This window comes from Felis catus, chromosome B2 (assembly GCF_018350175.1).
Source record: "Felis catus isolate Fca126 chromosome B2, F.catus_Fca126_mat1.0, whole genome shotgun sequence".
Taxonomy (NCBI): domain Eukaryota; kingdom Metazoa; phylum Chordata; class Mammalia; order Carnivora; family Felidae; genus Felis; species Felis catus.
This window is the reverse complement of record NC_058372.1, coordinates 78,787,945-78,813,783: the sequence shown is the minus strand read 5'-3', so window position 1 is coordinate 78,813,783 and position 25,839 is coordinate 78,787,945. Positions and strand designations below refer to the sequence as shown.

General features: G+C 41.4%; 1 protein-coding gene across 3 annotated transcripts; it reads left to right on the top strand.

Annotated features, from left to right (window-relative positions):
* The first annotated feature begins 924 nt into the window (after positions 1-924).
* Positions 925-25,669, top strand: CNR1 (cannabinoid receptor 1). 3 transcript variants are annotated; one of them, XM_019830070.3, is made up of 2 exons: positions 925-1,085; positions 20,132-25,669. In XM_019830070.3, exon 2 carries the CDS (start codon positions 20,195-20,197, stop codon positions 21,611-21,613), a length of 1,419 nt encoding a protein of 472 aa, XP_019685629.1. In that variant the 5' UTR covers positions 925-1,085; positions 20,132-20,194; the 3' UTR covers positions 21,614-25,669.
* Positions 25,670-25,839: the final 170 nt, after the last annotated feature.

Below are 25,839 nucleotides of genomic sequence, written 5' to 3'. Positions count from 1 at the left end.
GAGGCAGCCACCGAGAGAAGGGCTGGGAATCGAACCAAGTGCCTTCGGTGGGGGCTCTTGGGAAGCAGAGTGACGTGGCTCCCTCCATCAGGTGGAAACCGTGCAGTTCTCCCTCGACCCAACTCACGAGAGATAAAGATGTCTAAATAACCACCAGCGCCGCCGCCACAACTCTGCCTGGGCCCCGGAGGGAGGAGGAGCGCCTTTTCTGCTGAAGCAGCGACTAGGGCTTGTTTGTAGGTTCGCAATTCACCATGATAAATGTAAAGACCAATTAAGGTTTGATCCGTGCACACGGGAGGCAGACGGCGGCTGATAGTGGAACCAATTAACGAGCATGTACCCTAATTCCTGTCGCGGCCACCGGGCGCACCGCGGATCCCCAGGCGCCTGCGGCGGCTGCCCCCGAACCCCGCGCGCCCCCCGCCCGGCCCTGGAGGGGGGCGTCCTCCTCGTGCGGGAAGGTGCGAGGAGCGGGGTCCCCAGGGGGCTGGGGAGGGGGCGCGCCGGGCGGGGATGCGGAGAGCCAGCCGCCTACGGAGCCCAACTGTTTGTAGCCGGGGCGTGCGGGTGGGGCGCGCCGGAGTGGTCCTCGCGGGGCGGGGGCGGCGGGGGCTGGACAAGGCGACTAGCGCGAAGCCAGCCGGTGCCCCGAGGGCGGAGGACAGGTGGCCGCGCAGCCGCCGCCAGGTAGCAAACTGCTCCGGGGCTGCGCGGCGCGGTCCCAAGGCTTCGTTCGCCCCCGGGCCTGGCTCTCAGTTGCCCGCCGCGGGGGCGACCTGGGGAAGGCAGAACGGGCGGGTGGCCGCACCCCCGGCCTGGCGCGCCTCGGCCTCTCCCCTCCTGCCCCCCTCTCCCTTCTGGCTCGGCCCGCTGCCCCAGACGTGACCCCCGTGCAAGGTGTTGGCGCTGCGCGCAATCGGGGCGCGCGTGATTAATGGCCCCGAGGTCGGGGGCGGCGCAGGCACGAGCCCCTTCTTGGCTCGGCCGGAGTGTGAGGGTATCTGGGAGGAGAGCCAGGTCCTGGCGGTGGGAGCCCCCGGGACCGCGGCGGCGGCGGCGCAGGAGAAGGAGGAGGAGGAGAAGTAGGTGACGCGGGATGGAGAGGCTTGTCCCCTCTGGCCCCGGGGCCGGCGCCACCGCAGGTCCCCCGCGCCAGGAAAGTTTGGAGCCACGGGCGCCGCGCTGCGCGGCGCGCCGGTCCCTCCCCGCGCAGTTCCCTCGGTGGGGTCTGTGCCGCCGCCGCTGCCAGGGCAGGACAAAGGCTCATTAACACGTGATGGGACCGCGCTTCATAAATGGGACTGGAGCGAGAGGGAGCCAGAGCCAGAGCGCCAGCGGAGGCAGAGGCAGGGACCGCACGAGTGTGGCGAGGCGACGGGCGCCCGGGCTGGCGGAGACCTGCGGCCCCACGCCGAGCCAGGCGGGGCGAGCGGGAGGACCCATTGAAGAGCCCGAGGAAGGGGCGAGGCTAGCGGGCGGCGGGAGCGGAGGGGTCGCCAGTCCCGGTCGTTGTCGCGGGCGGGCGCTGGAGGCAGGGGACGCCGGCGCGCGGGCAGTGTGGACCGACTGACTTACTGACCGACCGACGGAGGCACACCCCGCTCCACCCCACCCCACCCCACCCAGCCTCGCCCGCATCCCCGCGCCGGCGCCGCCTCCCTCGGCCACCCCTTCCTTCTGCACTTCTTTTCCGCCTCCGCCTCTTCTTGGCTCCCGCGGCGCCAGTGCCTTCCCCTGGCCCGGGCGGGGCGCCTCGGCTCCCGGCAGAGCTCCGTGGAGTCGGGCGGAACGTTCCGTTCTAGCAGAGAAGCAGCCCCAGCGCTGGGCGAGAGGTGCCGAGGGAGCTTCTCCCCGAGGACCGGGGGATGCGAAGGGTAAGACCTGGCAGGGTTGCGTTTGGAAATACTTTTTTTCCGCCTCCCGCCCCTTCGGGTACTGACCGGTGTGGTCCCCAAGTGTCCTTCGTGGAGTTCTCATTCCGTGTGAGCGAATCGTGCGTCGATGTTTACTTAGCTGTGTAGCCCCAGCTTGCAAACTGTGGTCTGTGCTACTTCTGGAGGTTTCTTCCATTTACTAGTTATTGAATGTGTGTGCACTAACGTGTTTGTAGAAAACGTGTAATTGTGCATGTTTGAGAAATAGGCGCTTGAGTTGGTGCTGAATGTCTGTAAACCATACCAGCAACTAAGTCCTCCCAGAGAAATCCATCGATCTCTGCACCAAACCTAGAAACTGTCTAAAATATTAAATGCCATATGAAGAAATGTATGTCAAATAATAAACTTTTGGTATAGAAAATATAGCTGCAGGAGCCACTCTGCTTTGAGGAAAACTAAACGTACATTTAATATCTAGATTTGAATGTTGATGGAACCATTTAACTCCGAACTAGCCATTAGATGAAAAAGTTGCTGTGTTTTTTGAAGACATTTCTTGGTGAGGCTCACAATCATAAACGGCTCACCTCTCCAATGCAAACGTTTGCAGTGATAAACACCAGAGGCCGTCATTTGAAAGTTTGAAAGCAACATGCATGTTTCTAATTTTAGTTTTAAATTAAGCAAATGAGAAAAAAATTAGTAATCTATTAATCATTTTGCCTCCCATCTTTTTTATTTCCCTTTAAATTAAATGCGATTCTTGTCTTTGTTGTTGCTTTCATGATATATTAAGCATCCTTGGACATGTAATAAGAGATTAGAACAGATTTACTGTTTTTAAAGGTGTTGAAAGATCTCTATGGGTCCCACAACTTCTCCTCATTTTTTATTACCAAGTTAATATCTTTTCAACAAAGGGGGAAATGCAATTCCTTAGCAGAAACTCAGTGGACATTGAGTATCAGTGGGGTGACCACTGCCATCAATCTATTTTGCAGAATATTGAGAAGCTCAGAGCAACTAACCTTTAAGGTTCCCATAGGACTTTATCTGATTTAAAGTGTTGCTTTTCTAATCCCACCCTACTGACAGTTTGCAAGGGAAGATACACTGATTGATTTTTCTCTGTCCCTTTTTTTCCCCTTGGTAGTCCTTCTAGCTCCCCCCATCTCTAACCCAGTTACAAGCAATTTTATCAAAATAAAAGGCCATGCATAGTTTCTTAAGTGAGACCAATAATTTTCTGATTATATCCATACATGAACAGAATCCACGCACCTCCAGAATTTTAAATGTTGCCTGCTGCAAGCGGTTACTTATGGGCACAATAGCAGTGGCTGTAGTTGGGCAAGATACAAGAGGATGGACATGGTTTTCAAAAAACTAATCCATATGAGGTTATCAAGAGAACTTACTGTAAACAGACTCTTTTTGTTCCAAAGATGTCTCCCACTCCAGGCAAGGAGCAATCCTGGCTGAGGTAAGTATCAAGTGTCTGCTGGGGAGAGGTCTCATTGTGTTCCTAAGTCTCTGTGGGGGTAAAGTGATACCACAGGGCGGAAATGCTCAGCACTGACCTTTCTAAAATAAAATTACTATGCTTGCATACTCCTTGTCAGGAAGGCAGATTAGATATTCACGCCCCCCCCCCCAATTTAATAGGTAGCCTCCACATATATGCATACAAAAAGAATGTTGTGGCTAGTCCCTTCAATAAACCATAGGTGATATTATTTAATTTGGTGCGTAAAGTTTTACATTTTGGTGAAAATCCGATTTTACGTTGGAGTAGTGCTGGGCTTTGTTTGTTATCCACTGTTTTCTGTCTTTTTCTGTTACCCTTTTCCCAGTGGACTGTGTGCCTCCCTGTCGCCTGTGAGATCGTTCTTCTCTAATAAGCCTAGCTGCAGGATCAGTGTGTTCTTTTTGGCATTTCAAAATGTTAAAATAGTGAAATTGTTAAATGTTACCAAGATGAAACTGCTGGGAATGAAATTCTCTGGGAGAACCACTCTATCTGTGGCATATTATAGTCTATTCCAAAAGAAAACTCCTCGCATCGGTTTACCTATTTTTTCAAGAAAGAAGCAGCCCCATTGATTGTGTTGATAAGTGTTTAGTATGCAGTGTCAGCTTATTAATTACTAAGGCAAAGCCTGAAAAACTCTTTCAAAACAATCTTGTGACATTCTTCTTTGCTTTGACTGAGAATTAACATGAACCACCAGGAAATTTAGACAGGCTCCTGGGTTGCCTTGCATATTAGTGTTTGGAATTAGAATTGGAATACTTGGCTGTTTAAGACTAAAACTATTATGAAATGGAACTTATAATAGCAGTTTATAGTTCACCACGCTTACCAAATGTTTCTTCCCAGAAAACAGTTGGCCTAATAAGAAAAGGGATTATTTCCCATAATTAGCTCTCCAGGAATGCTGCAAAAAAAAAAAAAAAGAGAGAGAGAGAGAGTAATACATTGAATTTGGAGATACCTAACAACACATGATGAGTAAAATGAGATTTGGTTAGAGCATCTTGAATTTGGTTAGGAAGATGGAGCCTGTCCTTGAGGTAGCTGCCTGTTCTTCTTGGGGTAATTACGTTAGCTCAGTTGCCTAAAGGATACAGAGTAGAGCTTTCTTTCCTGCAAAGAAAGAAAGAAAGAAAGAGAAAGAAAAAGAAAGAAAAGGATGCCGTGTCTTCACCAGTGTGATCTGTCTCTTCTGTTTTTGTATTCATCATTTTCTAATTGAACTGACAAATTAGTTAGAGGGAATCCAGCCTTTGGGTTTAAATTATTTATAATTCTGCTTTTGCCTCTGAAAAGACCTGGCCCCAACATTGTTTGAAAAACTGCTGGGGCTGAGTTTATATATTGCACGTCTTTATTTTGAGGGACTGCAAGGTCTGCTCGTTTTTCTTTTCTTGACCGAAGAGTGATAGAGAAGTTAAAGAATAAGAGGAAATCAAACCCAATTGATGTACTTCATATTGGCAAAATTTTAACTTCATCCCCCTCCCCCATCTTTGGCTCTTTCTCAATCCTGTCCTCATAACAATGTTAACTTTCTGTTACATCTGCATAAATGCTGTTTCTGAGGGGTTGGGGGATAGGACACTTTGCCACTGAATTGTTGTCTAGTGTTCTGACAATCATTTAATTCACTAATCTGTATCTTCTTAGATTACATTGGGTTAACTGTAGAACATAGATCAATTCCAATTTCTTCCAGATATTTTCTGGACTAAAAGAAGCAATAAATGTCATCCAGAATATATATAACATGAAATTATATACTACATAATTAAAAAATTTTTTTTAATGTTTATTTATTTTTGAGAGAGAGACAAAGTTTGAGTGGGGGAGGGGCAGAGAGAGAGAGGGAGACACAGAATCTGATGCAGGCTCCAGGCTCCGAGCTGTCAGCACAGAGCCTGACGCAGGGCTGGAACTCATGCACCCGGGAGATCATGACCTGAGCTGAAATCAGATGCTTAACTGACTGAGCCACCCAGGCACCCCTGTACTGCATAATTTTATATGATTGGGATGTATAATTACACTTGTATACATATATGTGAACAAACTTTCTCATAGATGTGTATCATGACCAACACAAAAGTTTAGACCGATTGCCTTTATATATTTGAATATATAATTCAGATTTTAAATAAATACCACAGATTTGGGTGAAATGTCCAAAATTAAGGCAGCTGTGCAGATGGACACAGAAGACTCAGGCAAAAGGAGTATCCACCTTGAATCCAAACAAGGAAGGCTGTTCTGATTGTCCAGGATAGTGGAAATCTGCTCCAATCTCATGTGATCTAAGAATCTTGTAGAGATGCCAGGATGGGCATAACTACCTTTGATTATGGTTTTCTCATCAACACTGACTGATGCGTTTAATACAGTTTTCACCAGTCTTGCTAGTTGTTTATTATTTTTAGAAAATGAAGTTGGGAGAAAAAGTACAAGGTTATTACTCTGTCACAAAATGCACATCAATATCGTTATATTTGTAACATACAGCACATTGTCGTGCTATCACAAAAACGTTAAAACTATAGGAAATATTAGAGGGGGCGGGGAAGGAAATATTAGAGGTTGTTTTTTGTGGTTTTCCAGGGCCTCTCTTGGTCCCACTCAAAGAGTTTGATGTTAGAAGAACTTCTACCTTAAACAGGCCTGAACGGATAATAGGTATGTTTATGACCTATCAGTGATAATAGATCACAGCCATTACATAAAGTAATCAGTGCGATTACCTCTAGGTCTTAACAGAAAATATTGAGTAAAAGGTTTCCTGGGTCATATATCTTCACTGAACAGGGTGCCTCGTGGAAAATAAAGCACATTTCATTGTAATATTTTTTCTAGTACACTTGCCATTGCAAATACATTCTTGAGCTAGTTTTCATTGATATTTTCCATATATTTGAGGCATTTTTCCATATGGCATACTGACGAATCACTTCAGCATATCCTTTAATTTAAAGTTTCATTTGGCCAGGTTAATGTCATAATTTAGTGAGCATGAGGTTCATAGTTGTGTTTGGATGGGTTTTCGAAGGAATAATTGTTTACTAGCCAGACCTGAGCAAATGGGCCTGGCGGAGTCATAGCAGTCGTTCTGGAATACTACAAATTCTGTTTTAGCCCCCGCTGGAGAAATTTTCACACCTGCACTTGAGGAAAGCTTTCAAAGTTTTCCTTTGTTTGTTTGTCTTCTTTTCTTTTGTTTTTGAATATATGAGTTGAGACTGGTTAGTGGGAATCAGTGTCTCCTAGCCAACTCTTTTTTTAACCTATATGGTGCTGTTGCATTATATCCTGTACTTTTGAATAAGCTTATTAAGGTAGGTTTTGCATTTTGTTAATGCAACAAGGGATTCAAGTTCCCATTTCTCCTAACCTAGATGGCAAATAGTTTTTCCCTACAAGCACAATATTTTATTATCTGACTCTTATCCTTCCACTGGAGTTTGGATTCTTAATTGCGTAGAGTTTGGATTCATTGAGTAGAAATTTGATAGCTTTGGCTTGATTCTTTACCATCATTATCAACTCTGAAAAGCATTTAAAATTTGTTTTTGACTTCAGGAGATAAAGTGCGGTATAGTTTCCTAAATCTGACAATGTAATATCTATTTTTTTATTCCTACTAGCAAATTCCATGCTATTGCTTTTTAAGGAAAGGCAGAGGCATTTTTCAAAGATGTGCCAGGCAATCTGTTGTGGTAGTTGAATATACTGGCAAATGCTTTCACAAACTGTGTATGTCAGTAGTATATTTAAATATAATTAAAATAAAATATAATTAGGAAATAATGTTTTTCAAAGTTTATGTTTAAATGGGAGGGTTCCCTTCTTCCCTCATTATTTCTTCATCTGTTCTTTTAGACCATATATTCAGAGAAGAATGTTGGAATATGAGTTCTATAAATTGAGTTAAGTTACAAGGAGCTTTACATTTAAATTGGTGATAAATTCCAGTGTGCTTTTTAAAAAACAAATTTCTCCTTGCACATATGGACATTCATACTATAGGAAATTTTAGAGCACTGACTTCTGTTGGTCAAGAGGCTAAACAAGATGTTTGTAATATAGCAAGTGAACTGATACCATGTGTAGTGTGCCTTTGTCACTCATTTCCTTTTAACTCAGCTATATTTAAAAATCATCAACTTGATTTATCCTTTAGAAAAGAGACTTAATTTAATGCCACTATGATCTGTGTATGTTGGTTTATTCCAGTGTGGCTTGTTCAGTGGACCAGATTTTCAACTCATTTCGATGCACTGCTACCAGAATTTGTAAATGTTTTCTCTAGCATTTGTACAAGTTGTGGTGAGCAAGTGATATGCATGTGGAGAAGGAAAGCTGAAGAATTTAATACAGAACCAAAGTAAGCAAAAGATTGCCCCAAGAGTCCTGTGTCTTTGCATACATGGGGATCTGACTTCAGAAGATAGACAACTACTTTTGGAAATTATATCAAACTTCTTACAAACAACAGCCAGAAAAGGGAAAACCTTTGAATGATTTTAGTCCTCAGCTAAGGAAATGAAGGATGAGTAATCTATGATCCATTTTTATTGATGAAATAATTAAAGAGGAAACAGTCTGCCCAAAGTCAGATATTTAAGTACTTTGGGATACATTTCCACGTATTTATAGCTTTTAGGTATTTTTGCAAGATATATGCCAGCTATAAGCAGTATGAATTGCATAATCTAATTCTGTAAGTTAATTTGCAGCCGGTCTGCATTACTTAGACCTCCTGCAAGATTTCAATTTTAGTTTGTTGTTTTCTGGGTTCATCTCCTGCGATACATTATTTTACAGTTTGGGGAAGAGAAGAACAGAAACAAACATTTCCAGCTTAAAAAAAAATAAGCTGAAATGTTACCTACTTTTACTGGTTTCCCTTCTTTTATTCTCAGCCATCCTTCCCAGGGGTGTCGAAAGGAATGGCTACCAGTTCTAGAGAACTTTGCGCACATAGACTTTGTAAATAGAATTAGGAGAAAATTGTGTGGAGTTCTTAATTTATGCCTCAGTGCTGGGTAAGTACATATTATATCTTGAAGCCACATTGCTTTGTTGGACAAAAATATAACAATAAGTTTGCTGAAGAAGTGCAGAGAAGCCCAGAATTGTAGACTGAAAAACCTTGAGAGGTTCCCCACTCATTATGTTTATTTTCAGGCGAGGCCACATTATTCTATTTCAGTCACACAGAAATATCTTGGTTTTAAACGTCTTTTAGAGACTACTTTGTCATGAGTGGGCTCCCTTAGCAATCCATTTCAATGATCTAAAAGCCTGTACTCCTAGAATATTCCTTGTTCCTGTCTAACCTCAATTCTTCTTAAAGGTTAATTTTTATTTCTCCCCCTCTTTAGTGTTTCTCATGGGCCTCCGTAATCTTTAACAGTAGCTTTTAAACTTTAGAGTGTGTTAGAATCTCCCAGAGGCCTTGTGCCCCAAATCCTAAGGTTTCTGACTCGGTAGGTCTCAAGTGAACCTGAGAATTTGCAGTTTTTGTAAGTACGGCTGGTGGGGAGACTACCCCTTACGAACCTCCGACCTGTAAAAGAACTGTGTGCACTCACAGACCACTGTGTGACTTCTCACACTGTTCTTTGAGATGTGTCCTAGATGTCCAGCCCATTCTTACCTATCTTAGTTCCTAATTCTTTACCTTCACGTCACTTTTTCTGAATACCTGCAGTTCCTCAGCTCTGTGCATAATCGCAAAATTGCATCACACAAATCTCAGGAAGAGTTTGACCTTGAATGAGTACAATAAAATTACCTTATGGTTTCAGTGACATCAAAATCCTATACTTGCATCCAATTTGCACACTTACTTCTCAATCGGAACTACATTTTCAAAGCATATTCTCCATCTTTACTGAAACCTAGTTCAGTTCTGTTTGCATACAATTATTTGCATCTTTTATTGTATCTTTTTCTTGAGAGACAGAGAGAAAGCACGCAGAGAAGGGGCAGAGAGAGAGAGAGAGAGAATCCCAAGCAGGCTCCCTGCTGTTAGCACAGAACCTAATGTAGGGCTCGAACTGACAAACCGTGAGATTGTGACCAGAGTCGGGCGCTTAGCCAACTGAGCCACCCAGGCACCCCTATAATTATTTGCATCTTGAAAACATATTTTTATGTTTGTATCTTGCATGTTAGTACACATTTAATTTTTTTTAACATTTCAGCTAAAGAAACCGGCACATAAGTACCTAGTTTATAAAATCATGGTTGAAGGGAACCCTGGCTTTATACAATAAGAACTTATTTAAAATTATTCCAGTAAAAAAATGATAGGAAGGAAATTGAACTATTTAGAAAACTACCATATCTTGATTTGTATGAGTACTCGAACAAATATTCACTTACCTTGTGAAATATTCCATTTTAGCTCCTGTAATGATAAATATTTTTCTGTTCTTTTTCATCACATAATTATGGCCTGTGTTGGTGATTTTGTATCTGCAAATTGGAGAGCCAAATGTTTTGTAAAATAGAAATGAGTTGGGTTTGTTGTTAGAATTGATTTTGGGCTCCTGAGATATCCCCATCTTACATTTAGCATCTGTTGGCATAAACATATCATTTGTTTTTAGTAGAACTACTTTCCTTTTCTCATCTTTAATTACTTTCTTGAGGCAGAATTCCAAATATTCACAATTAATTTTTATCAATATATTAAATTTTCTCAATGCCCTTTTGCCCCAGAAAAGCAATTAAAAATTTAGTTTTTGTATGGAGTAGTAATAACCCATTTTAATCCTCCATAACATATTTTCTTATTTATGTTTTAATTAATTCAGTTGTAAGATACATGAAATGTTGTAGCAGGAAGAGAAGTTGCTCAACCAAAGCAAGAACTATGTCCACTGAATAGAATAACAAATTGATTCCTGAGGGTTTATAAAAGCCACTCCATCTAGTGGTTGAATTTTCACATAAACTTCTCTTGACAAGTTGTTTTCAAAACATACTTGCACATGGGGAAACCCATTTGGGAAAGATTAATGCATAATAACATGTATTTGAGATAGGGAAAAAGTTCATCATCATCATCATTTCATATATTGTCTTTAAAGGTCTATCAACAGCATGTAAGTAGGATTCATTCAAAGTTGTGCACATCACAGAAGTCTCTCGTATATCATGGCTGTGTGCCTCAACACTGAGGTTCATGACACACACCGGGCTAACCAAGGATAAGAATAAAAGGTAGATACCTGTTCTTTTGCCTCTAGCTTCCACTTGCCATCAACATAACTTCTGTTTAATAGTGGGATAAAAGATCCTGGGGTAAATAATTGTTGATGCCTTTTATATAACCTTTACATTTGGGGAGTTGTTTTTTTTTTCCAGGTAACTCTTTCGTGTATTAGACCAAAACTCAGTTTTAATTCCCTAACATAACCAGCTGACTTTATGCCAAGGAAAAGTATCCACAGTTAAACACCATTCTGCTAAGATAGATCTGCCATGCTGCTGATGAGCACCAGTAAGCATTTAGGTATTGAGTACCTGCCCTGTGCCAGGCAGAGGGCATGCGAGGCATATAAGACAGGTCCCTATTCTCAAGGCGTTCATGATTTGAGGGTTCAGCAGTGCCCAGCCTCTCTCCTGGGAGAAAACCTCAAAGCAAATATAGGAAGGGGATTACACAACCCAATTATTGAGATGCACAACCCAATATCGTTTGATGATGAAATATCATATGCCTATTACATGTTTTCATATCCTACTGTATTCTGTCCTCTGTGGGAGGAGAAGGACAGATGGGTGGCTTTTATTTGATGGAGTGGAGTGGGGTGGAAAATCATTCCTCTTGCTTCCTTGACCCATATCTATTACACGGGTGAATACATGGATATGTATTTAAGGTTTACATTGCTAGGCACAGAGTATGTGCCCAATAAAAATGTGTTACGTGAAGTATGCGAGGGCCTGTAACTTTGTATCCATCAGCCACATTGCTGTAGTAACACCGCTTTATGATCTTTGGGCACCAGAGATCTGTCACAAGCACTCCCTTGTTGGAGCCTAAGGTTTACAAAATTTCTTTTTCCTTGATTCCAGCCACCATCCTAGGAACAGGCCACAGAGAGTCACCTGTCTGAGCCGACCAAAACTATTCTGCTCATGGTGGGAAATTGAGTGATTTCAGGGAGTTTGAATTTCTCCATATGGGAATGAATATTTCAAACTTTTGTTCACTAACAACCATCATGTCTCATTCAGACCTAGAGAAATTGTCCTCTCTCTTCCTCGCTGGTATCGTGGAAACTGTCATTATTGTCCACATTCCTTACAATTAATCGAAGGGGAAAAAATCTGTCTAATTTTTTAAAAATAGTGAAAAGACAAGTTACATTTTATTTATTATTTGCCAACAGTCAGTGAAAATAAGGTGCTAATCCAGGGTTAGGATTTATTGCTTATAGTTAATTATCATACTTGTCCCTGGAGACCACAGGGCAAGAATGATTTGCAAGTGCTGCGGGCAATCTTTTGCTGTCAACAGATCTTCCTTGAGATTTTAGTTGTTTATTGTGTAAAGTGATCACGTACTGTCTAGTACCTCCTTTTCCCAAAATCAATTCTTCCCCCTTCCGTAGAAACAAAGAAAAGTGTCTTATTAAATGGTCCCTGGACTTCAAAGTTAAGCGCAGGGACTTGAAGTTACACAGACTTGGGTTGAGTTTAGCTCTGCCCTCTAGGTAGAGACCTTGGGCAAAGCATTTTTCCACTCTAAGCCTCAGGTTTTTCATATGTAGAATGGGGATTATAATAGCACCTAATTCATGTAAATATATATATATATATATATATAGCACACAAATATTCTAATTTTTCTTACTAAAACATTTGGGAATTGGAATTTTCTCTATTGTGCATTTAATCACCCAGATCACCCAATCACTCTGAGATCTGAACCTGGAGAAACAGGACTTGATTTTTCATTGGACTTAATTTGTATGCTCATGGATTCAAAGAGAATATATTCTTTTGTTGAAAGATGAGGGAAGAAGCTGAAAGGTATGCTGCACCATTGGACAAAAAGTAGCATGCTTTAAACTACTTCTGTCTTTGGTAATGAACTGTCAGATAATCTATCTGCTGGGTTCTACATATTTTATGGGCTGGAATAATACATCACTTTTGACTTTTAATGGCCAAACTTCACATGCAAGATAAAGACAGTCTTAAGGAGTATTTGTATATGGACCATGGCTTCAATTGAATTGAAATTTTGCATGTTCTCTTTTAAGGGAAAGCTGCATCAATTATGCTTGATCACTTCCTTTACAGATATGTAGAAAAAGTAGCTCTCTCTAAAAAAAGATATAGGCACTTAGAGGAAACATCAAAATAGCAGAACAGGGGTGCCTGGGTGGCTCAGTTGGTTAAGCAACCACCTCTTGATTTTGGCTCAGGTCATCATCTCATGGCTCTTGAGATCAAGAACCCATGTTTGGCTCTGTGCTGATAGCAGGAAGCCTACTTGGGATTCTCCTTCTCCCTCTCTCTCTCCGCCCCTCCCCCACTCATACTCACTCTCTCTCTCTCTCTCTCTCTCTCTGTCTCAAAATAAATAAACTAAAATAGATAAATAAACTAACTTTAAAAATAGTAGAACAAAATTAAATGGCAAATGGATAAATAGAATTGGCTGTAAAGCCAACAAATCATTTCATTTATATCATTAATTTGCTTTTGTGATAGGCTTTTCTTATGGAATCATCACCTCATAGTGAATGTTTAATCTGATGTAGTTTTAAAGGTATTAATTCTTAAGCCCTAAAATTCTTTAAATTTTAATAAACCTTAAATGTTAAATAATAAACCTTTAAATATTAAATAATTTATAGCCTTATAAATGCCTTAATGTCTATTTAGTTCATATTAATTGATGTATTTTTATGAAATATATTTTTTTACTAACAAAGACCAGAGAAAATGGTGCATTTAATAACTTCTATTCCACATTAGAAAATATATGAAAAGCTAAAGCTTTGAGAACCAACCAAGCATTACCTACATAATGGAATTTTCTTTTATATATGGGAAAAGGAGCTGACATTAATACAAAGAAGAAGGATTATGTATTTTTGCCTGAATTATCAGGATAATTAAGTCAATCCTTTATTTCTCTTTGCTAGAAGATAATGCAAAAAGTGACCAAACTACTGGAATAATTCCCAAACTCTGGTGGTTATGTAAGAGTTAGAAAAGACTCAGTTGCCCATTCAACCATTGCAGAAGCATCATTCATAGAGTGACAATGTTGGCCCATGAGATTTGCCATGTATATTGAGGACATGTCTTAGACATAATGCAATTATAAGGGTCAACTAAAATTTTCCTACCAACTTTAGAGAAATATATTATCAAGTAATTTTTTCTTAATCAAATTAGTAGAAACCAGACTTGCTCCTAGAAATGAATGGAGAATAATAAATACATCCACTGGCACCTTCATTCTCTTGAACCTTCACAAGGCTCTTTTACAGGGCTAGCTGAGCAGAACACAAAGCCAACAAAGAAATTAGGGAGAACGATAGGGGTAAGCAAGGGCCTGGGACTCATGCATTTGACATTCTGGACTCTTATCAGCCTAGAAACTATGAGATTGGCATGGTCTCCTTAAAGCATTTATAAACGTAGGATATTAGAGAAGGAGCCTGGCGGGGTGGGGGGGGGGAGGGGTTGCTGATACAGTCTATATCAGGAGCACTGGTCCTTCTGATGTGTCTAGAGGGTTTTCTGCCCAACTAGACGTGACATCCTGCAGGGAGCAAATGTTGCCTCCTGCCTGTTTCCTCAGAGATGCCGCATAGGCCAGAACTGCAAAGATTTGAACTCCAGATAGAACAGCAATAAATATCTAAATTATTAAAATGTCTCTTTAAAACAAAGAAAGTCTTCAGCAGGGCAATGAAGACTAAAATAGCCTGCTATTAATTATATTGATATAGAAAAGACTCTATTTGAAGTCTTGTTTTGTTATTCAGTGCTCACCTTAATGAGGACACGGATATGTTATACCCTTAAGGGTTATAGAAACAAAGATGTGACTCTAGGTAGACTTTAGAAAACTTTATGCTGCCGGTGTACCCAGAAAATTTCTTTGATGATACCACAGCCTGCCAGTTAATGCAGAAGTTTGGGGGTGGTAGATGGGAAACAAGTGTGCGTGTAGTGAGATGGACAAACACAACAGGTGATGTCATTCTAAAAACTTGAGTTGTTTCTTTTTTTAAATAATAGATTCAACACAGGGAAATATTTTTCATTTTTATAAAGGCATAATTTATAGCTTAAATTACTAGAACAAGTTGATTATATTTTTAAAAACAGAATCCTAGGAAAATCCCCTTAAAAGTCATTCAATCATTGTTTTACTATAACAGTAATAAAAACCAACTGCTTCTTTAATAGGTGCATCTACGCACCTTGCTAGAAATTTCCAATTATGATTTTCCCAGTCGCACACAAAAACACAATTAATGGCAGCTGCATCCCCCAAAGCCTAAACTATATTACTAGTGAACTCTCAAAGAAAATTCTCAATGCAAAAGATAATCAGGTGAAAATTACTGTAATAATCCAAATGTAGAAATAAAGGGAAGAATTACTGAAATGCAGAGGACCACTTTCCCATCATGATCCCATTAACTGTTAAAATAGCCTGTGCACAGTGGTACTTTGACATTACTAAGATCCTTCAACTGCAGAAAATCCATGTATACTTTAGAACTGTATTCCTTAATTAAGGTTGCCTGATACTGGACAGAAATTACTCTATATTTCATAACCACACCATGCTCTGGCTCAAATGTAACAAGTTAGTTTGTTTTAATGAAAGTCCTTGGTTGCATTAACGTGGAAAATGTGAGCACATACGTGGTGATCTTAATACAGAGTAAGTCACAGGCACACATGTTCTGCATTGCTGAAGAAAGATCTGTGATCTTTTGTCATCACTGAAGAAGGTTTATAGCTCTTCCAGATACTAAAATTTTAATCCTTGAGGTCATGCCAGTAGGCAGATTTACCTAGATGGGCTGGCATAGGAAATAATGATTTAGTAGGAGGTAGTCTTAATTACTATTGACAAAATGCCTTAATTTGAGTTTGTAAGAAGCTTGAATATAATACAGAAAGCAAAATGGCTTTATTCTGGTTACTGTTAGTGCTTAAAACAGTGCATAAAGTCCAAAAGCAAAAATTCTGGGGTCTGACAGACACGGGTTCCACTACAAACTCTTCGTCTTCCGGACAATTTGCTTAACATTAACAACTAATGATTTCCATTCCTTTGTGTGAAATGGTGACTATAAATAAGCACCTGATAGACTTGTCATGACAATTTAATGGTAGAATATGCATAAAGTCTCTGGAATACCTGGGGTATAATAGAGTTCCAAATAAAGTTTCCTCCTCCCTCACCCCTGTGTGCATCTGCTATTTCCTTCATGCTTCAAGTGCTGAGACAAAAATGAAAACTGAATAAGCAGCCTGTGATCTAACAAAGCAATGTGTTATCTTGAGATAATTTATGGTAAGAGTCATAGTACTAAGTAATGATAATAATTAATATTTATTGAAGATTTACGTTTTGTGCCAGGCACTATGTTAAGTGCTTTACCTGCCTTTTTAAAATTTAATTTCTATGGGGCGCCTGGGTGGCTCAGTCGGTTAAGCGTCCGACTTCAGCTCAGGTCATGATCTCGCGGTCCATGAGTTCGAGCCCCGCGTCGGGCTCTTGGCTGATGGCTCGGAGCCTGGAGCCTGCTTCCGATTCTGTGTCTCCCTCTCTCTCTGCCCCTCCCCCGTTCATGCTCTGTCTCAAAAATAAATAAACGTTAAAAAAAATTAAAAATAAAACAAAATAAAATTTAATTTCTAGGACAGTTCTGTGATTTAGGCAATATCATCATTAAACTCATCCCCATTTTGCAGATGAAATGCTGAGGCTTAGAGAGATTAACTACTCACCCAAGTACAAGTCTCACAGTAATCTTGGTCTTCTAACTCCTAATTCAATGTTTTCTTCATTACTAGTGTTTTGACTGGTTGGAATTAGTGGGGAAAAGAAGGGAAATAGTAGTAACCCTGGCTTCGGTTAAAGGGTTGATGGTTCATCAAGGCTAAAAGCAGCTCTAGACATACTGTCTAATATGGTAACCACTAGCCACATGTGGCTCTTAAGAACTTCAAACATGGCTGGTACCACATGTTGAAGTGATAATATTTTGGATCCACTGGGTTAAATAAGATATTAAAATTAATTTCACCTTTTACCATTTCCTTTTTTACCTAGATAGTGGAAACTTTGATATTGTATATGTGGCTCACATTACATGTTTATTAGACAGCACTGTTCTAGAACCAGAACATCTGGGTTCATTCTGGCTCTACCACCTACTGGCTGTGTGAATGGCAAGTTACTTACCCTCTCTGTGCCTTTCATCTGTGAAATGGGGATAATAACGGCACCCACCTCATAGGGTCATTGTGAATGATAACCAGTTTGAATACTTACCTGGCAGGGGAGATATCCTGATCACGATAAGCAATTTGATACACATAAGAAGGTCAGGATGCCACCTACACATAAGCTCTCCAGAAGTGCTTAAAAAGGGAAAATCAGCAAGATTTAGTAGTCTTCTTATTATAAAGGCCAAGAAAGAAGAGGACTCCACGGTAAGTTCAAGGTATGAGCTTGGACAACTTAATACAGTTATTCATAATTCCATAAGAAATGTGAAAAGAGACATGACTGGAGGCCATTTGCTGCAGCAGTATCTGTAACAACAAGAAGTGATAACCTAAACCTTCATCAGAAGGAGGCTGGTCATGTTCATTTAGTGGATACGTGAGGCACCTGCTGAATGGAGGGAGGGTTCGTGGACCAATGTGCAACTGTCTTCACGTATACTTGTAAATGGAAAAGCAAGCAGCGGAACAGTATGTATAGCATCTTGTATCTGTTAAAAATAAAGCAAAGAGGAAATGAATTTATATATCTGCTTGAATATGCATGCACAGTATCTTTGGAAAAAGTAACAAGGACCTTCTTGCCACTGAGGAGGAAAACTGGGTGGCTGGGACATGGGGACGAGAGAGCCTGGCTTTGCTGTATGTCCTTCTGTGCCTTTTGAATTTGGAATCGTATGAATGTAATATATACATATAAATGATCAAAATATCAAATAAATTAGTTTTTAATTGGGCAGCGTGAAGGACGAGTTAGTTACTTGACATAGCAGGACTTAGGGGTTGGAGTTCCTGGACTGGCTCCCAGGAGGAGATGTTGGGCTCAAGTTTTGATTTTCAGGCCAAATATCCATTGAATTTATTACCTTTCTCTCCTCTAATTTTAAGAAAAGACAAAGAAGTAGTATTAAATCACTGCTTTAATGCACCCGTTAATAAAATTCAACTGCCACTATTAGGTTCACGTGAACATTTCTAAGGGAGACCGACCCTCTCTTTCTCATCTGCTATTGTGCATCAGGCTGGTGAAACACATAAGAAAAAAAGACACCACTCCTGTGCTTGGAAGCCATTTTCTAGTTATGGAAATAAATATGCAAGCTCAGGATTAAGTGATATGGTGGGGCCTGTAATAGAGGGAAAGCCTGGGGGAACTACTTCTGCCTGGTGGGGAGGGCTAGCCAAAGAGATGTCTGAAATGGAGGTAACTTAATGTAATGGAGAGCTTGGAAATGGGTATTTCGGACAGAGGGAGGCTAAGAGGAAAGAAGGAAGGTGTGATCCAAAGAGCAGCATGCCTTCCAGGGCAAGAAAGCGCTGTGTTTTAGTACGGGTGGGAGTTGAGAGGCAAAAGTCAGATTTGAGGATATGCCAGGACCATTCACAGCTCTCTCACAAATCGTTGCCATTTTCTGAATCCCTCAGATTGCGGGTGAAAATTTTCATTTGTAAATGGAGTTGTTTAGCAAAGGGAGGTTTGCAAAGAGCAGAGTTGATTCAGGAGACAGCCTGGACTCAGGTGTGGCAGAATGTGGGGGGGTGGGCCACATTTAGCCACTGTCCCTGGTTCAAATTACTGTATAAACGGAACAACCCCCCCCCCCCACATCGTGATACTGAAGGTATTCATTTAAATTTTATTTTCTTTGCCTCCATATTCTGTTTCCACTCACACTAATCCTACATACTCTTGGCATAAGCATCCTTTCCTTGGGGAAGCCTCCTTCAACCCCCTAGACTGGCTGCTCCCACAGCATCTTGCATATCACCAGTCACAGCTGCCACCACACTTCATCATAATTACGGGGTCAGCTGTCTGTCCTCTGCCACACAGTATACTTCATGTGACAGGGACTCTTTCTCGATACTCTTAGCCCCTATGCCTACCTACCACAGTGCCTGGCACATAGTGGGTGCTCCATAATTTGTCAAAGGGGTGAATAAATGAATCATTAATTTAGATAGGTAGGATCTCTGTGTTTTAGCGGGAGGACTCAGATCATTTTAATTTGTTCCAAGGTAGTAACTATCTCCCTCTCCAATACAGTGTGATATGTTTTTAAAAAAGAAAAATACAATTAGGAAGTAAAATGCTGGTTTTTATGATTACTTTAAAATTATTATAGGTATCGCTCAATCCTTCTAATATCTTTATAAGCAAAAGAGCCTAATAGCCACGTTTTAAATAAACATTTATAAATAGTGAAATCAATTCTCTTGGATGTTTATTTTGAAACAAAACCAAATTGCTTAGCTTAGAATTGAAGAACCCTTAAAATTTGGCCTCCTTTTCTCAGTCGTCCTCATTTCTGGTGCCATCTACCTGGAAAGACTGGGACTCCATAAAGGCCTGTTTCCTGTCTCCCAGCATGCTTGTGTCACTGCACCACTCATGGGGGACACTGTCAGGAAGCACTCTCCCATCATCACCGCTTTCCAGGGTTAAAGATCTTGGTCTTCCCATGAGCCTCAGTGCAAGTTTGCCCTTCATGACATTTCTCTTGGTTGGTGTGGACATTTTTGAAATTCACCTCAGCCATAGCTTGGTCCAAATGTCTCCTCTGGGAGAGGAAACTTGCCTAACGGAGACAGGCCAGAATCCAGATCTTTTCCCATGGGAGGATCCTTTGGTTCTAAACCTCTCTTCCTCCTCCTTCGCACTCAGCACACAGGCTGTACAACACAGTTCCTGATTCCACACCATCTTGCTTTGGGGTTGTGCTGTATGTTCAGTCTTACCTGTACGACAAGATGGTAGAGTCTTCAAGAGCAGACGTTGTGTGACACGTCGCTCTCCCCCATCCCCACCAGCATCAGGACGCTGTGTGTATGTGACAGTAGAAGCCCGGTGGTAAACACTTCCTAATGCGACCATGAGGTGCATGCCATGCCCAAGGCACATTTCCTTTAGCTTGACTATCAGGAAGTGTGTACAGGATCACACAGTGACTTAAATCCAGGCAGCTTAAATAATGAAAGAGATATTTTTTGGTGGGTACCACCAACATCACCAACTTCAGGTGGCTTTTCTCTGACTGACTGACTCATTTTGTTGATTAAATCTGACAAGAATTTCATTTAGGCTCAGAGACAGGAATGAAGTAACGTGATGGTACACATTTGGGATATTTACAGTAGGTTTCAAAAAAATTATTGTTATTCTCCCAGTCTTCTCACCATTCAGCTTATTTGTTTTCCCTCCTGTTAGGATTCCCTGCTGCGGGTCTCCTCCTCAGTCATTTTGAGTTTGGCCTAACCCAAGACGGAGGTTATGAAGTCTATCCTAGATGGCCTTGCCGATACCACCTTCCGCACCATCACAACAGACCTCCTCTACGTGGGCTCCAATGACATTCAGTACGAAGATATCAAAGGTGACATGGCATCCAAATTAGGGTACTTCCCACAGAAATTTCCTTTAACTTCCTTTAGGGGAAGTCCCTTCCAAGAAAAGATGACTGCAGGAGACAACTCCCAGTTAGTCCCGGCAGACCAGGTGAACATCACCGAATTTTACAACAAGTCCCTTTCATCCTACAAGGAGAATGAGGAGAACATCCAGTGTGGGGAGAACTTCATGGACATGGAGTGCTTCATGATTCTGAACCCCAGCCAGCAGCTGGCCATCGCCGTCTTGTCCCTCACACTGGGCACCTTTACGGTTCTGGAGAACCTGCTGGTGCTGTGTGTCATCCTTCACTCCCGCAGCCTTCGCTGCCGGCCCTCTTACCACTTCATCGGCAGCCTGGCAGTGGCCGACCTCCTGGGCAGCGTCATTTTTGTCTACAGCTTTGTTGACTTCCACGTGTTCCACCGCAAAGATAGCCCCAATGTGTTTCTTTTCAAACTCGGTGGGGTCACCGCCTCCTTCACGGCCTCAGTAGGCAGCCTGTTCCTCACGGCCATTGACAGGTACATATCTATTCACAGGCCCCTGGCTTATAAGAGGATTGTCACCAGGCCCAAGGCCGTGGTGGCATTTTGCCTGATGTGGACCATAGCAATTGTGATTGCTGTGCTGCCTCTCCTGGGCTGGAACTGCAAGAAGCTGCAGTCTGTTTGCTCAGACATTTTCCCGCTCATTGATGAAACCTACCTGATGTTCTGGATCGGGGTCACCAGTGTGCTGCTGCTGTTTATCGTGTACGCATACATGTATATTCTCTGGAAAGCTCACAGCCACGCGGTCCGCATGATTCAGCGCGGCACCCAGAAGAGCATCATCATCCACACGTCAGAGGACGGCAAGGTGCAGGTGACACGGCCCGACCAAGCCCGCATGGACATCAGGCTGGCCAAGACCCTGGTTCTGATCCTTGTGGTTTTAATCATCTGCTGGGGCCCTCTGCTTGCGATTATGGTGTATGATGTCTTTGGGAAGATGAACAAGCTCATTAAGACGGTGTTTGCCTTCTGCAGTATGCTGTGCCTGTTGAATTCCACCGTGAACCCCATCATCTACGCTCTGAGGAGCAAGGACCTGAGACATGCTTTCCGGAGTATGTTCCCCTCGTGTGAAGGCACCGCACAGCCTCTTGATAACAGCATGGGGGACTCGGACTGCCTGCACAAGCACGCCAACAACACAGCCAGTGTTCACAGGGCCGCGGAGAGCTGCATCAAGAGCACGGTCAAGATTGCCAAGGTGACCATGTCTGTGTCCACAGACACGTCTGCCGAGGCTCTGTGAGCCTGACGCCTTCCTGGCAGCCCAGGAAAAGAAGTTCATTTTTTTTTAAAGCTTAAAATCTAGAAAAGTCTGTCGTCTCATCGGTTATATTTTTTTAAGTTTACCATGCTCAGTGAAAGGTGATTGTCACCAGGATCAGTTATCAGTTCTCTAGCATTTCAATAGCATAGATACTGAAACTCAGTTCTTCAGGAGTTTACAGTGAAGAAAGCCTGCTGCTTATGTGACTGAAGCTTCTTCAGAGTCTCAGTGAAACGGGAGAGAAACCTGTGGCTACACAGTTTGAAGTCTAAGTAACCACAGGGAAACACCATCAAATGAGTAATGCCTTTGTAACCACAACTTTCATTATAATGTGAAATGTATTTGTCCATAAGTATCAGAGATGTCCATTTTTACAAGTTACAGAGTACTAAAGTAGAGCTATTTTGTAAAAATGTATTGTGTCATGTGAGATGTGTATCCGTGTTTACTGTGTGTTATTTATATTTGTCTAGTTCAGCAAAACTGAAAGGTAGACTTTCATGAGAACAGTGGAACACAAGCAGCAGATACGTGCCAGTGAGATCACTTTTTAAAAAATTATTGCCCGTGACTTTTAGACACCTTAACATTTTTTTCCAATCTATTCAAATTTGACATTGAAGTAACCATAAAGGTTTATTTTTTGTTAACGCAACGGGAAGAATTTGAAGACTATCCAGAATATTGAGCAGAATTCATTGACACTTAAAAATTTGTTAGCCCTGCATTTTCATACGTGGACATTTATTATCTTCTGGACTATAGCTGTTCTGTTGGGTGATGGATTACAATCAGAATGGAAGAGAGAAGGCATATTGACTTTTCTGGCTGACATCTCTGACTTTCTTTAGTCTTTAGCTATTACTAGACCTCTTAAGACAGCATGTGTCAATCTTAATGTATATTGTTATCACTGTGCAATTGCTGTTTACTTGAAGGGTACTGCATTCTTATATTCCAGGTTTAAGTAGATTTCATGCCTGGGTGGCCAAATGAGTCTTCATTTTTTCTTAATTGAAAAGAAGTATTGTCTGGATCAGTAAAATTATACCGTGTGTGAGTGTGAATATAAATGTGTGTGTGTGTGTGTGTGTATCTATCCCGTAACTGTTACAGTAATGTCGTAAAGTGAGAAAACTGTGACCAAGTGTAAACCGTATCACTCACTGCATTCTTGCACATGAAGTCAGTTTCTAAAATTGAGTTCTTCCAGAAACCTTGTTGATAAAAATACTCACCATAAACGTTCAGGAAATTCTCCTCCCTTCCCCCCACCTTGAGAGATTGGGTCAAGTGCTACTAAATTGACCTTTAGATATTTCAAAAGACCAGTGTCTGGCAAGGAATCATCAATGACAGATGCAAGTGAAGGTCTGTATTTACCATGTCAGTGTTGGGAAATGAGTATCTTGGTTTCTGAGCACCTAATGTCGACCAAGTCCACAGATCATCAGAAGGGAAGTGGTTCTAAATAAAGCCCCCGTGGTAACATTTTTCCGTTGAGTGTGTAGTGATATGACCCTGTTTAATTAGCACTGTACCCCTCTTGCTGAAGTAGGACACCAGATCTGGTCCATGTGGCGAAGGAGACCAGTCAGACAGTGGGCAAGACAGAGAAAGACAGTGAGGAGCCAACACGCTTGTGACTGAGGCTTGGATGACATGTGACTCTTTCTATGCTTCATCCAGATGCCCTTGGTGACAACCCCGGACCCAGCTTTGACTGGGTAGGTTTGGGCTAAGGAATAGACCTCTCCCCTGCTCCTCGTTAGCAAGATCTGCTGGAGTATAAAGATGAGCATGGCTTGCTGTCTTTTTATACCCCAGTCTCATATTCTTTAATGGTGCCATGGGTGCTCAGAATTAGGCCCTTCCCCAGTTAGCATTAATATTGCTTCAGAGGCCACTTGACCCTGACAAATTACTTATAAGTGGTCTCCTCCTTTAAACAGATAAAGCGTGGCTCCTTGCAGGACCCAGAGGCCTGGGTAGCATGGATTGAAGTGGAGAGGTAGCATTCATCAGGTGATTTCTAGCTCTCTAGATAGATGAGCAGCCTACTGGGGCAATCTTTTGTGCAGTGTATGGCCTACAGCTGAATGTGGGCTGTGGGCCAAGCTGGGATGCATTAACTATCTGTCTATACGGCTCAAATGTGCCTGTTGGTTGCTTCACTTTACCTCTCTGTGATATGCGGCGGAGGGCTCAGGGTGCTGGAGGATGAATAAGGTCTCTTTAGAAGAAAGAGAAAAGATTAATTACAAACACTCACCAGGGTCTGGTTCCACTGAAGAATCGCTACTCGTTTGTCCGCATTATCCTTAATATTAATCCATGTGTCTCAGAGCTCACCAGGCAGGACCAACTTTCCTCTCACAGCTACGAAGACCTGGTGAAGATGAAATTCTTGTTACTTGTGAAAAATTCCAGGATTCATTTTCGAAACTGTATTTGTGTATACGCGATGTAGATTTTATAGTGTGCTGTGCTTTCAAGATATAAATCATATATAATAAATTAAGGGACAATGGGGCTGACGGCACTAAACTTGGTGCTTATTGATATTCTAAGAAATATCTGTGAAATATCATCACATACGTGTTACAATACCTTCATTTTAAAACATTTCAGTTACTTTGAGTCACTTTGACACTTTTAATATCATTTCCTAACCCAAGAGACTCCAATGTCCTCCCTAATGAATATACTCATTAAAATTACCATTCATTAGTATCCCTTAATTAGGCCCATTAACTTAAATATAATTTAAATTTCAATAAGTTTTATAAGGTCCAACCTCAGACTTACCTACATTCCTCTGAGGATAACATACTTGTCCTGACCATGCATTTCACGATCACATATGTCTTAAAAAGGGCCAAATTCCCAACCTGTTCAATTTCTTCAGAGTAATGATGGATCTTTCAGCCCTAGACCAATAGTTTCATTTAGATAAGGAGGGCTGTTTCCAAGAACCTCTAATTTTCCATTACCTATGAAATTTATATAAAAGAAACGTGGATCTGGGAGGAGCTGCAGACATATGCCTACACTTGAGATGATTCCCACACCTTCCCGTCATGTTGAGTCAGGTCTAACTGGCATTAAGTGTCAAGGAATTTGGGCTGCCTGAACCCACACTGCAGGGAATAGGTCCAACCAGCAGATGAGAATTAGGCCCTGGATGAGTAGCACTCTAATTACTGTCCTGTTGATTCATTTTTGCCATTCCACATCTGTAAAAGAGACCACCAATATCATGCGCAGAATTAGATTTCTCACAATCTAACTGTATATTTGTATGATATTTTAAAATCTCCTAAATGCTGGGCAATGGCTATTAACAATTGTCTTGCATTGGCCTTCTGATGAAATGTTAACAATGCCTATTGTAATATAGACAAAACATTTTATCTACTGATTTGGGCTGAATGTATGTAAATAGGTTTTAAAAAAAGTCAGATGTTTAAGCAGTGGCCTACAAATCAGTAATTTTCAGATAGAAGAGTTTCTTTACATTGCTGTGGCATCCTAAAACCTATCTTCACGTAAACTTAGTGTACTAGCTTGCTGGGGATCAGAGTCCCCAAGAAAGGAAACTTTTTCTTGTGATAGTATGAACCAAGATACCAGGCTATCTGGATTCTTATTTCCAATGTTTCAACTGGGAAACATAACTCTTTATTGTCTGTAAATCTAACATTATTACTTTTCCTCTTAGAAGAATATCGTATCGTTAGATGTTTGTTGAGCTGGTAACACCCTTGCAACTGCGGCAATATCTTCGTTAGTAATCTGTATAATACTTTGTACACAAGTACTAGTAAGATTGTTATTCAATGTAGCTTCAGTCATTAAATTACTATAGCAAAGTAGTACTTTCGTAATATTTACAGTGTATTAAGCCCACACTATATTTTATTTCAGTGATATAATTAAATTGTTATTTATTCGAAGAGAAAACATCCCATCATGTCTGTTGTCCAAAGTTACTTGGAATCAAATAAAAATTCTAGATTATCATGAAGAACATAAACGCCTTTGAATTCTGCCTTATTTCACAGTCTAGCATTAAAACACTCAGGACTTAAGTTCTAAAAGATTGCTGAACAACTGATTTGTTCCAAAAAAGCACTCATGACCTTATCTGAGAAATGAGGACAGATTGGATTCATGTAGTCATTTTTAACATAGGAAAAACA